Source organism: Euprymna scolopes, chromosome 8 (assembly GCF_053919585.1).
Source record: "Euprymna scolopes isolate OS-2025 chromosome 8, ASM5391958v1, whole genome shotgun sequence".
In the NCBI taxonomy this organism is placed as follows: Eukaryota; Metazoa; Mollusca; class Cephalopoda; order Sepiida; family Sepiolidae; genus Euprymna; species Euprymna scolopes.
In genome coordinates, this window is record NC_136489.1 from 35259776 (window position 1) to 35273363 (window position 13588).

A 13588-nucleotide genomic window follows, 5' to 3' on the forward strand; every position below is an offset into this window, starting at 1 on the left:
CGTTTCATACGACAAATATCGAAAAATTGGTAAAAACATTACTATATTCACTTTTCTACGGGGGGGGTCACTTTTTTCGGCGATCTAGCCTTTATTTTTAAAAAATGTCGCTTTCAGTTTGGCACTGGTCGTAACAGCATAGTCGTCAGGTTTTTACCTCGTTCTTTTCCTCCTTCGCAGTGCGGGTTCGATTTTGCCTTCCTTCTACCATTTTTTTTTTAACAGGCACATCAAAACACTACGCGACGCCCAATTATAAACCTCATAAAACATCTATCGCACGTTGTAAAGCAACATCTCAGGACTTCCGGACACATGCGTACATTAATTTTTATTTTCAAATATAAATAATTATAAATATTTTAAAATTAATTAATTTCATTGTTTTTGTTTTATTTTTATTCGTTGGGTTGGTTTAGTAATGATGCAGAGAAAAGAACATAACATTGACAACAATAAGAACATTTTACAACGGTCGGCAGTTTTCCTCCCGCCTTACTTTTGTTATTTTATTCTCCCTTTTTTAATTCACCTTCTTACAAACATTACTACATTTTCCTCTACATTACCAATATAAACAAATCACACCGAAAATATGTTTTCTTTTAAATTACCTTACAAATAAATAATCAACGCGGCAATAACACGTATTTTTTACTGTCTACGTTTTCAGCGTCCCTATTGTTTTTTTTTTCGCGTTTAAATTATCCAACTAAAGAATGCTTTATACTTACTGCATTTAGTACATCGCCAATTTCCCTATTACGTTTTAGTTATTTTAACGAATTTTTCTACAAATAGATCAACTTAAACCCGTTGAGAACCACAAGAGAATTTTATAACGGCTATTAACCTACTGCCTTCATTTTGTTAAACAAGTTTTCAACATTTGTGTATACACCTTTCTTAAAAAAAATAATAATATATTTTCTACTACACTAATAGGATAAATAAAACCCCCGAAAAGATTTCGTTTTTTTTTTATTTGCGTTAAAAATAAGTAATCAACGCGACGATAAAGCATATTGTTTTACTGTGTAGGTTCCCAGCGTCCTAATTGTTCCTTGTTTCGCGTTTAAATAAAAAGAGATATCAACATTTGAATTCAACTTTAAGTATTATGGTGTTTGTTCAGTGCACCTATAATTTTGGACAACCATTTATAATCCAATGGCTGTAAGATTTCTTTGTTCGAAAATACAAAAAATTGTAAACAGAACGATTCATAGAAATTTATCTATATTCTTTTAAATTTAAATATACTTTCATAGAAATATATCTGTTACACCACAAGAAAACTTTTCTCTTTACGTCACAAGTGTCACACTCATACATTAATTTCATAGCTAATATAACATACTGACCCAAAGGGTCACGTGTATCCTAGTATATATATAGGCACCGCCAAAAATGGCCGCAAAATCAAGTTGTTGTTGTTTTTTAAAACTAAATTAAAATCCATTATTTCCGAGTAACTATTTTTTTCCAGAAAGATAAAACCCTGAATTTTATCATATAGAAAACAGAATAATGTAAAACTTTTTCTACTATTTTTAATTAAATTTTAAATGTTAAATTTTCCGAAAAAGTGAACAATTGACATTTTTTTTGTCTTGCACAAAAAACGTACTTAAATATTTAAAAAAAAAAGGTTTTTGAAATAATTAATCTATTTATTTATTGTCTAACTAAGATTTAGGATGATTTTCTAAGAGAATATGCAAAAATATTATAATATAAGTACCTGCATTTCAAATAATTCCACTTAATTATATAGATAACCAGATATTTCGCGTCGATGTAGCCTCTAGATCGACTCTGTTTTCGTTTGCGTTTGATAAGGAGAAAACTATGGAAGACCAAACAGGCCAAAAAAAACTTATTTTTCAGTGACGAAAATGTCAATGTATTATTAAGCTGCGGCTGGCCAGTACCAGATGGGTGACCATTTGTATGAGTTTGGTTTTTAATGTGTATGTGTGTGTGGGCAAGGCTCCCCAAAATGGAGGGGGGCAATTTAAAGCAGAATAAAAAAAAAGTATTTCAGCGCATTTGGTCCACCGTAGTCGAAAGGCGGCAAACGTTTTCAAGCGAGTTAAAAAAAATGATGCTATTTTTAACACAAAGGGCACAATATTTATCGATTTTTTTGTATCGATTATTCAAAGCATGCCCTGTTAAATAATGGTCATGCATTATTCGGCTCGCTAAAAAAATTGTTAATTTATTTATCAAAAATTTTTAAATGGCTTTTTTCGTATGAATATTATTATTTTTTTTTGTTTTGCTGAACTAAAATTAATTATTTTACTTAACATATTCACCGAATTTCACACTTCCAAACTCAAAAGCTGGATAATTAAACACAATCGAAGTTCTTATAATCAGACGTCAAAATAAGATATGCAAATAAGTTTTTTTTTTTATCTATAATTCTGTCCCTTACAACAACACAATATGTTTTGTTCAGTTTCAGATTATTATTTTAAGCATATTTGTTCCCACTTAAAAACAAGGGGGGGTTGTAAGCAAAAAAATATATATAAATATCGTTTATGAAAAATAAGTACACTGTTATAAAGTTCATACATCTAATAACCGCTGAAAATTTCGTATTCATCGGATAAATACCGGATACATATATATATATATATATATATATATATATATATATATATATATATATATATATATATATATATATATATATATATATAAGGCGCGTGTGCATGCGAGGAAACTATATATATATAAATATATATATATATATATATATATATATATATATAGAGAGAGAGAGAGAGAGAGGCAGACAGACAGACAGACAGAGAAAGACAGAGCGACAAATCATTATATGGAATTTTACAATAATGGTGGGCATTTATGCTCTACCTCATACCTCCAAATAGATATACCTTTTTTAAGGATTCAACTGTTTCTTTAATTACACTTTGTGTATCTTGCACTATTATCATCGCGTCTATTAGAACAGGTATTTTTTTAGAAATTATTATCTATTATTCTGGTTCTTTTAAAAAATTGCCGTCAAGGAAATTTTTTAAATTCAAGTTTCATTTAATGTCTGTTTATTTTGTTATAGTTTCCCTTTCGACTATATCTAATCTTGTTGTTTGTATGTATTTCCTTAATCAATTTTTATTGCTATAAGATGTCATTAAGTTTCAAACCTGGTATGTTTTACACAGTATTCTATTTATCTGGATTCCTAATCGCTTTTACAGCAATTCTGGTTTCAACTGGCACATATAAGGTAACATCTTTTCTTTTGTCCCTATATCTTATATAACGCACAACTTTTCGTTTGAAAGACAGAAAAATGGCTGAGCCATATGTGACGACCTGCTGTTTTCATGCTTCGAATCAATCTATTTTAATTTTAGTTCGATTTATTTGAATGCCATTTTTTCCTTTTGATACTATTTTTATTTTTATTGCAAATCAGTTTTTATGTCAATCTATCCATTTTGATCCCAATCCTTTTCTTAGCCCTGTTTTACAGCCTTTATATCTCCGTTTTATCCTTCGTCTTTATAACAGGTAGTCAAGCTATAATTCTCTGCTTGACGGTTGTTTATTTTGACAAATGCACAACACGAATAACTCCTCTGCAATTGTCAGGAATTATAAAGTCACGCAATCCTATTTCCCCTTTTTTCTATGTCTTACGTACTGTATTATTTTACTCCATTTTTCCTCGTTTCTTCGTGAGATGTATTCGTCGTAGTCTGTGTATTGTTCCCTTTTTGAAAGACACATTTCTCAGTAAGAAGGCTTAATTATGTATTATATTCCACATCTTTTAGTCTTCTAATCGGTGGAGGCTACTTTTACATAGCACTAGTAAACAAATTACAGAAAATAAATATTACATAAAAAAGTAATACTAATAATAATAATAGTTATTTTTAGGAAATTAAAAAAAAATCAAAACACTATAATTCAGATGTTGAATAAAACGTGCCAAGCTTTACAACATATAAAAATATGGCTGTCGAAAAATGGCACAATGATGCCTCTTGTATGATTTTTTAATATTGCCATTGCAGCGCCTTCTTGTCTAAGAAATGAATATTTTATACTTTTTCTGATGTTTTATACACGTAAAGATAAAATATTGGCATACTATTTACTGTTGGTTTCTGCATAGCTGAACTGGTCAGCAAACATATACCGTAATTATATCGTAATTATAATATGATGTTTATATAAGAAATAATTATTCGGATTGCTATTATTTGGCGTATTTTCGCAGATTTTCATCATAGGAGGTTTCAATGTTAAATACATTTTTTCTTATATGTGTTGTTATTGTTAATTTTATTTTATTTATGGGCATTAAATTTCGCGTATGATAGTCTAATATGGAGTGTCAAAGATGAGTGTCTGCATTCCTTTTATCATGTCTTTCAGATATAAAGTATACTGATCTGTTAAGGTATGGAACTAAAAAGGTCAATCACAAAAGTGTTTCGGGCAGACCGACCGACGGACAGGCCGACCGTTGGACCGACGCAGTGACTTATAGAGTGGTTGCACGCCACTAAAAAGCTATAAAAAAGATGATTAAAGATAAATAAAAACATAATTAGATCAAGGAAATTATTTCAAGGCAAGAATTTAAAGACTACTAAAATAATTAAATGCGGACGAGAGTAGATGTATTTTCAATTGCAGGATCTCGGGCAATGTTTACGTATTATTTAAAAGGAAGAAAAGAAAATAAAGTCAAGAAGTTTATATTAGCATAAGTAAGGTTTTCTACCTATAGTTGTACTGTGAATTTATCCCGTGCCGTGCAGACTTTTCTCATAAATGTATGATTTATTAAACTAGAATGGCCCTGATAGGTTACCGACAAAGAAGTAATAGTTGTCAAAAGATTATTCCTCGTCTTACAACATTGTAAAAGAATAAAAAATATTAAAAAACAATTTATTATCCAAGCATCTCAACAAGATTTTGCATTTCTGTTTAAATATATTCAAAATCATGCAGATTTCGTGTTTAATAAATTCTTAGATATGATATCAAAACAGAAGTTGACTTCGTGGAATCAGCTCTAATCGAAAGTAAAACGTGTAGCGTTCAAGCTGCGTCCACGGCCGATGTTATTAAGTCTAATTAAGTATTACTATAACGGACGTGGAGCAAAAAATACAAATTTAAGCATGCGCTAATTTTTTTTTTAAAATACCGACCAGTTTCAATAAACATTTTGCATAAGAACATTTTGATATATATCTGCACGCGTTACACATACATAAAAACGAAGAACGAAGATTTTAGTCAATATACAACATCCTTGGTAATTATTAATAATTCCTAATAATTGTAATGTGATCTATACATTAAGAGTTTATCTGGTAAATATTTATACACATACATTTACTCTTTTAAATACATGCATACATAAATATACGTGCGTATGTGTGTAGAGATGAGATGTAACAACCAAGTTTTATATATTTTTCAAATATATCGTTGTAATATACTCTTTATCCTTTATATATATATATATATATGTGTATATATGTATATACATATATACATATATATATATATATATATATATGAATGTTAATTAGCAGTATAGGAGACAATTTGTTTTTATTATATTTAGTTTTATTACGTGCACTGATTATTGTAATTAATGACTAGGTTTATATTTCTTTGTATTTTAATTTATAATCTTTAAAGTATGCATGCATGTATGTGTGGATGTGTTTATGTATGTATTATAGATATAATTGTGTATGTATGTGCATGTGACTGTTTATATGTATGTATGTGTGTATGTATATATGTATGGGTATGTGTATATATATCTATCTATCTATATCTATATATATATATATACGTATATGTATATGCATGTGCATATATATATATATATATATATATATATATATATATATGAGTCGATAAATTTTCTTCCAGTTAAATGTTATTAAATATTATAATAATTATCATTACCGAATTTTGATAACTCCCAGTAAGGCTGTATTATCTTCGATTTAACAGTAAATGATCAGCATTAATATTATAAAATTAAAATAACAAACTCTATCAAATACACGTACTTTTAGTTGTACATTTTACTTACATAAATATTCGAGTTCTCCAGTTTAATTCCCCCATTTAAAGGATATTATCAGTGAGTATAAAACGAACAAAAGAGCACCTTAAGATTTAGTTTTTGTAGTGGACTGGATTTAATAGATTTAAACAAAGTAAAGTATTTAAGTGGCAATTAGGTTAAATAGTTTAAATGTTGATTTCAGCTTGAAAAACGCAACATTTCATTTGCTTCTTCTTTCTCTCCCATCTTTCTTTAATCTTATTTTATTTTCTCTGTCTCTTTTCCTTTTCCACCCTTTCTCTATACCCAAGACTAACTTGACCTACCTAAATGACTACTCCACACTTTTATAGCCTTTTATAGCGTGTCTTGTGTATAGAGGTCATTCTCTGATATATATATATATATATATATATATATATATATATATATATATATATATATATATATATATATATATATATATAGGTAATTTATTACTGTGAGTCCAGAATGAGTTTACAAATTGTTTCAACTAGAGGAAAATCCTCAAAGAGAGGAAAAATCCAACTAGCATCATCAGAATTCATAGATGGACTAAGTTATAAAGTCAAATAAAAATGGAAAGATCGTAGATAAAGGGGAGTTAGAAAAGAAGGGGGGAGAGGACGTTGGAGTTTAAAGTAGTAGGAGTGTATTAAAAAAAGAGAGGGGTTTATAATTAAATATTAATTATGTGTAAATTCTTATATACGTGTTTTTTAACGGTTTAAACTTAAAAGACGCTACTTTTGTTGATAACGGCATAAGTAACAGTTAATTTAAAGGATCACCATAGCAACAGGTTGGAGAGTTAATGTTAGTGAAGGAACGGGTTGAAAATGGGGTTTAAAGTAATTTAGCCGGGCGGGGAGAGATTGAAAGATATTTATTGTTTATAAAATGGAAAGAAAAAGAAAAGGAAAAATAAGTTAATGAATTATACTTTACAGGTTTATTTTGATAGTGTAATGATATATATAATTAAATATAATAAATAAATTAGCCGGGCAGGTAGAAATAATACGTTACAGGTTTATTTTAATAAAATAAAATAAAATAGGTGAAGGAACGGGTTGAAAATGGGGTTTAAAGTAATTTAGCCGGGCGGGGAGAGTATTGGGATTTGGGATTTCCCAAACGTTTGAGGTAACAAAGTAATGTGACGACGTCAAGAAGAAAGGAAAAACAAACACAGAGTTAAATGTTATAAAAAAACTGTATTTACAAAAAGGAAAATAAAGGTGTTGCAAACAATTGGGTTTGCGGGAAACTTATCTCACAGATGTGATGTGTCCGTTTATCAATTAAATCTTTCCTGTGTCCTTAGTTGGTATGAAAGAGAAAAGGTGCGGCCTTGTTGGTCTGTGCTGCTATTACGGCTTGGACTCCATGTGCGTCCCGTATTTCTGGTGGCGGAGAGCTGGCGAAATGGATGTACTCGCAATCAGGTCCCAACCGCAAAAGAGGCCGAAAGTTCGAAGGGGCCGCGCAAATAGGGGTCGGGGAGGAAACTAGAATGGCAGCCCGTGATTGGTTGTTTTTCATCCAATCACAGGGCACCACACTAGTGACTCCGTAATAATTCCAATATTCTCCCCCAAAACAAAATTGCAATATGAAATCATTGCAACATAATTCTCTGCAGTTACAGGTCCTTATGCTTTTAAGCTGGAGGTTCATAGCAGGCTTATTGTAAGGCAAACTATCCCATAATGAAAGGTCGCAGAAACTTGGATTTGCCTCCCTTTGAAGGCAAATACGGCCCATAGTAAAGTTCATAGGAAAATTGATTTTTTTTTTAAGACAAACATAGCCAATAATAAAGTCCACAGGAAATAGATTTTTTGGGGGGGAGGCAAACATAGCCAATAATAAAGTTCACAGGAAAAAGATATTTTTTGAAGGCCAAACATAGCCAATAATAAAGTTCACAGGAAAATTGATTTTTTTTTGAAGGCAAACATAGCCAATAATAAGGTTCTCAGGAAAATTGATTTTTTGAAGGCAAACATAGCCAATAAATAAAGTTCACAGGAAAATTGATTTTTTTTTTAAGGCAAACATAGCCAATAATAAAGTTCTCAGGAAAATTGATTTTTTGAAGGCAAACATAGCCAATAATAAAGTTCACAGGAAAATTGATTTTTTTTTTAAAGGCAAACATAGCCAATAATAAAGTCCACAGGAAAAATAGAGTTTTTTAAAGGCAAACATAGCCAATAATAAAGTTCACAGGAAAATTGATTTTTTTTTTAAAGGCAAACATAGCCAATAATAAGGTTCACAGGAAAATTGATTTTTTTTTTTAAGGCAAACATACTAGAATATAGAAGAGGTGAAGATTGTATTCACAAAGAGCTTAAAGGTTTGAAAGAAGTGAGTGTAGTGATTTATTTTGTATGTAAAGAATTCTCATTTTGGTGCACCAATAGGACTATAGAGATTTCATCCCTTCAATAATAAGGTAGGATATCATTAACAGTTATTATTTTTTCTTCTTTTTTACATTAAGTACCTATAAGCTAAGGTATGTGAAGATTGTTTTAGATAAACTGAATTTAATAGTATATATAGGGGTTATTAAGAGAGTTTTTACTACTTTTTAAATTTTTAGTCCTTTTAGGACGTTGTTTCATTGGAACAGATGAGCTATTAGTATTTGGTACATCATTAGGAGATTTTGAATTTGCAGCATCAACTACTCTCTTGGAGTCTGGAACAATTCCAGGATGGTGTGCGTGAGTTAAAGATAATTCCAGAGGATACAGGAGCTTGATAGAATGGACCTGAACCGACCCGTCACCTCTTTTAACTTTTACAGAACGAATTTTTTTGTCGTCACCAACAATTAATTCCAAAACTCTTCCCAGCAACCAAAATGGTCTAGCCTTGGCAGGATTTTTAACAAGAACCACATCATCAACCTTGATACGATTGTGAAAATTGACCTCGTGCAAATCTTTACATTGCTCCCTCAAACTCAACAAATAGTCTTGATACCAAAGCTCACGGAATCTAGTTAGCATAGAATCCCGTGCTTCAATGTATTTTACTACATTTAATCTTGAAGGAGGGTCAGATTTCCAAACATTCTGGTCATCTAATTTTAGTACAAGTCCTTAATTGGCATTAGGACGAAGAAAACAGTTGGGGGTTATTATTTCGAGGTCTGAATCCGAAGAACACCTGTAAGTGAGAGGTCTTTGATTTATGGCATTTTGAATATCCGAAATTATAGTAAGGAGATCAAAATATTTAATTCGAGATCGCCCAATTGTTTTATACAAACAAGATTTAATGGTTCTGATCATACGTTCCCATGTGCTCCCCACCCAAGCAACATATAAAGGTATTCTGATATGCTTAATATTATACACTTGGAAGTGTTCATTAAATTCAGAGGAGGCAAAAACTTCCTCTATAAGGTTACAACCAGCTATAAAGGATCTGGCATTATCGCTGTAAATATGAGATGGGATTCCATGCATATTTGTAAATCTGATCAGAGCCAGGATAAACGAGTGAGTGCTCATATCTTTAACTAATTTTATGTGTACTGCTCTAATGTTTAGGCAAGTAAATATAAGCATATACATTTTACTTACACCTTCATCACCTTTCACCCAAACATGTCCCGTATAGTCAATCCCAGTGTGTAAAAATGGTTTAATGAGATTCACACGATGTTTGGGAAGATTTGTAACCTTAGGATACTTAAACGCAAGGCTATTAAATTTTTTGCACAAGATGCACTTTGAAAGTACTTTTTTGACGGCTTGTCTTGCCTTGGGTATCCAAAACCCTGAAAGGCGGATTTTAGTTAGGGTTGATTGAATTCCCAGATGTTTACATCTTTTGTGGTATTCTACGATGATAAGTTCAGTTAAATCATGATCCTTAGCCAATAAGACAGGATTGATAACTTCATAATCATAAGTAGTGGCTTTACCTATTCTACCTTTAGTTCTGATGATTCCACTTTCATCTAAGAATAAATTTAAATTTTTTACTGATTCAGGTACTTCTTTACCTTGAGGCGATTGCAGGTAAGCAAATTCTGTAGGAAAGCTTTGTTGTTGCATTACCTTAAGTAAATAAATTTTAGCACAGTTGCTGGGATCTAGGTCTACATGTTTGATTTTATTTCTAACCTTAAATATGTTGGTAGTAACGTTAAGTAATCTATTGAGATCTGAGTATCTACCAAAGGGTATCACCGGTTGAGGGTCAACATTAACTACAGTGTAATTTAATGACGTAGGTTGTATAATAGATTTATTCTTTAAGCTTAGGCACTGAGGTTCACTTGATGGCCATTCTATGGGACTTTTACTAAGCCATTCAGGACCCGAAGTCCAGCGGCTTAAATTCTGCTGAAATTTTTCAAAGGTTACTCCTCTTGTGAGCAAGTCGGCAGGATTTTGATCTGTAGGAACGTATCTGAATTTTACAGTTAACGATCTTTTTTCTTTTAGTTCCTCAGTCATTTGTTGGATGTCTTTTAGTCTGTTTCTTACAAACAGGTTTTTAGTTTTGATGTTGTCAGACAAAAGCCATGACAGCACAACCTGTGCATCAACAGATATAACGATATCTCTGATCTCAATTTGAGAGTAGGCTTTCAACAAAGGTAATAAGCACTTGATGGCCTAAAAAACACAGCCAACAATTCCAGCGTAGGTAAACTTTTGGGCTTCATAGGAGCCACCTTAGCTTTGGAAAATAACAAATGGGACTTGCCATTTTGTGCACTATAAACTGCAAACCCATATGCCCCTTTAGAGGCATCACAAAATATAAAAAAGCGGCTGGGTTGGCTTCACTGATTACAAATCTAGGGAACTGCAGTGAATCCAGCTTGGAAAGGTCCCGTGATAAAGCAGACCATAAATCCTGGTATTCCTCGGGCACAACATCATCCCAGTCTAATTTCTGCGACCACAAATCTCTCAAGAGCATTTTGCCTCTGATAGTAACAGGTAGACACAGAGATAGTGGGTCGAAAACCCTTGCAGTTTGAGTTAAAATACCTCTTTTAGTGGTAACTTGCTGATCAATAGATGACCTAGAAATTTGAAGTGTATCCTCTAATGTGGAATACCTGTAGCCTAAAACTTTCTCCAATTCACAGCCATGTTCTACGAGTTTCTGATCTTTTATCATTAAGGTTTTAAGTTCCTCACAATTCGTATTCCATGATCTAAGATTAAAATGACCTCTTTCCATACGATGATTGGCCGTTGTATAGAGGTTTGATAACATTTCAACAGAGTTACTTTTTTTTAATCAGGTTATCCACATATAAATTTTTCTTCAACATGTCAGAGCAGTCATCAGCAGGGAACATTCGGGCATGGTGCTTTATTATGAAATTCAAAATGAAGGGACTGGCGTTAAACCCAAAAATAATAGTGGTATATCTAAAACAAATCAGTCTATTGCCTTCCTTCATAAAAAAACAAAACCTGTTACGGTCTTCGAGAGATCCGAGTTTGATCATAAGGAAAGCCTTACGAATGTCTGCTAACATCACATATTTGTTAGATCTACATAATAATAGTAATTCCAGCATATCTCCCATTACATTTATGCCAGGATAAGCAGCTTCATTTAAAGAATATTTACCATTAGTCTTCAGAGAGCAGTTAAAGACAGGTCTAATCTTAGTAGTAGACTGTTCATCCATCTTGAAAACAGACCTATGTGGTATCCAAATGTATTTTGAAAAATTCTCAGGAGCTACCTCAAAACGTTCGATGATACCCTCCTGCTCCTGTTGATGAAATATTTCAGCATAGTCATCGAGTAATTTTTGTTGCTCGAGCTTGTTTACTACTCTGTTTAGCACTGAAAGTGCAATTCTGTGATTGGAAGGTACAGACTTGATTTTGTCATCATGCCAGGGGAGTTTCACATGATACGTATTATTTTTAAATTCAATGGAATTTTCAAATTCCATAATTTTACTCTTGTCATAATTACAAGTAGCCTCGTCTTCCGATGATATACCTAGAGAATCTACATCAAACATTTTCTCTAAATTTCTTTCTACTTGACTCTCATCAAATATTTCAGCAAGGGGATCAGGGTAGCTCTTTATCGGGTTCATTACAAAATTTACCCTAATGTCTGAGCACGTAGAGTATTTGGAGACTATGGCATGATAACTGTGGAGATCCTTATTCTTAATCTTCTTAGGATTACACTGTTTATCATACAAAAAATGTTGGCAATTGCCAAACGGGGAAATGCCTGCAGGAAACTCCCATGCAGAGCCCTGCATGCAGTCTATCATTTTGATGTTCTTCATGAATTGAATCACATCAATGCCTAAAAAGCCATGTACACGAATGTCATTTTTTTGTGCAAAAAGGCCAGGGTATAATTTAAATTAATTAAATTTTTCTTTACAGACTTAAAATTATCAAATCTTAAGTTCATATCGAATTCATCATCGATAAGAACTGGTAGAGACAAGGAACTACCCTTAGTTACCTCTATCCCCACTACAAGTTGGTTCAATTTTTTTGTTTGCGACCCTAAAAAGGTGTTTACCTCGTATTCAACTGGAGTGAGGAGAGATTTATAACACCCTAATCTTTCAATAACATTCCTGGAGAAATAGGTTCTTTGACTGCCTGTATCAAAGAGGCAGTTAAATCTATATTTTTGTTTTCCTTTAAAAACAGTAATTGCTACTATCGACAAAATGTAGGGTTGTCTCTGCATGCTAGTGTTAGCACACACGTGCGTGGAAGCAGTTGGACTGTTTCCACCCTTATCTGTTTCATTACAAAGTGGGGTAACGTGGCCTCGGGATTTACAATGTGCACATCTCCGAGGTAATTTATTTCCTTTGCCATAGCAGTCTTCTGTTCTATGATTGGCACTTGTACAAAGGAGGCATAAGCCCATTTCTCTACACCTAGAACGTTTCGACTCAAGGGAGAAATATTTTGGACAATGGTTCATAGTGTGTCCATTGACGCTGCAAAATCTGCAATGCTTAGTAACTTTGCTAGATTTTATAGCAAAGGTTTCCAACGTTGGGACACCCTTCCTTACATTATTATTTTTATTATAATTTCCTTCCCTAGATTTGAAATTGTCTTGGTGGGAATTTGGAGTTTTTTTAAAACTGTTTTTTATCAAGGTTTTTATGACCTCATTATAACTATCAAAGATCTGATTAATTTTTGGATAGTTACTATCAACTTTTCTTATTATCTCTTTTTGAAGAGTTGGGGGTAATTTCGAAAAATTACATGGCTAATCAGTTCGTAGCCAGGAGTGTTTTCTTCAAAAAAATCAAGACCATACGAAGTCTTTAGTTCAGCTAGGTCAGCCTTTATTTCTGACAAAAAACTTTTGATGTTAGCAAACTCTGGGTCATATTTAGGAGTATTACCCAGCAGTTGTTTAAAAATTTCATCGATAATGAGAGGAATATCCAAAAACTCCTTTCTC

The 13588-nt window shown here is 32.2% G+C and overlaps 2 protein-coding genes across 2 annotated transcripts in view; both read right to left on the reverse strand.

Moving 5' to 3' along the window:
- LOC145283856 (uncharacterized) overlaps positions 1-11284 on the reverse strand; it is a 56594-nt gene extending 45310 nt beyond the window's left edge. Inside the window, exons 1-2 of the mRNA XM_080132966.1 lie at positions 10862-11284; positions 9723-10770 (exon numbers count right to left, since the gene is read on the reverse strand). Coding sequence (XP_079989092.1) covers positions 9723-10770; positions 10862-11284 — 1471 coding nt within the window. The remainder of the gene's footprint in view (positions 1-9722; positions 10771-10861) is intronic.
- Positions 11285-11393: 109 nt separating this feature from the next.
- LOC145283857 (uncharacterized) lies at positions 11394-12416 on the reverse strand. The gene has a single exon (XM_080132967.1). It carries the CDS (start codon positions 12414-12416, stop codon positions 11394-11396), a length of 1023 nt encoding a protein of 340 aa, XP_079989093.1.
- Between the last annotated feature and the right edge of the window lie 1172 nt (positions 12417-13588).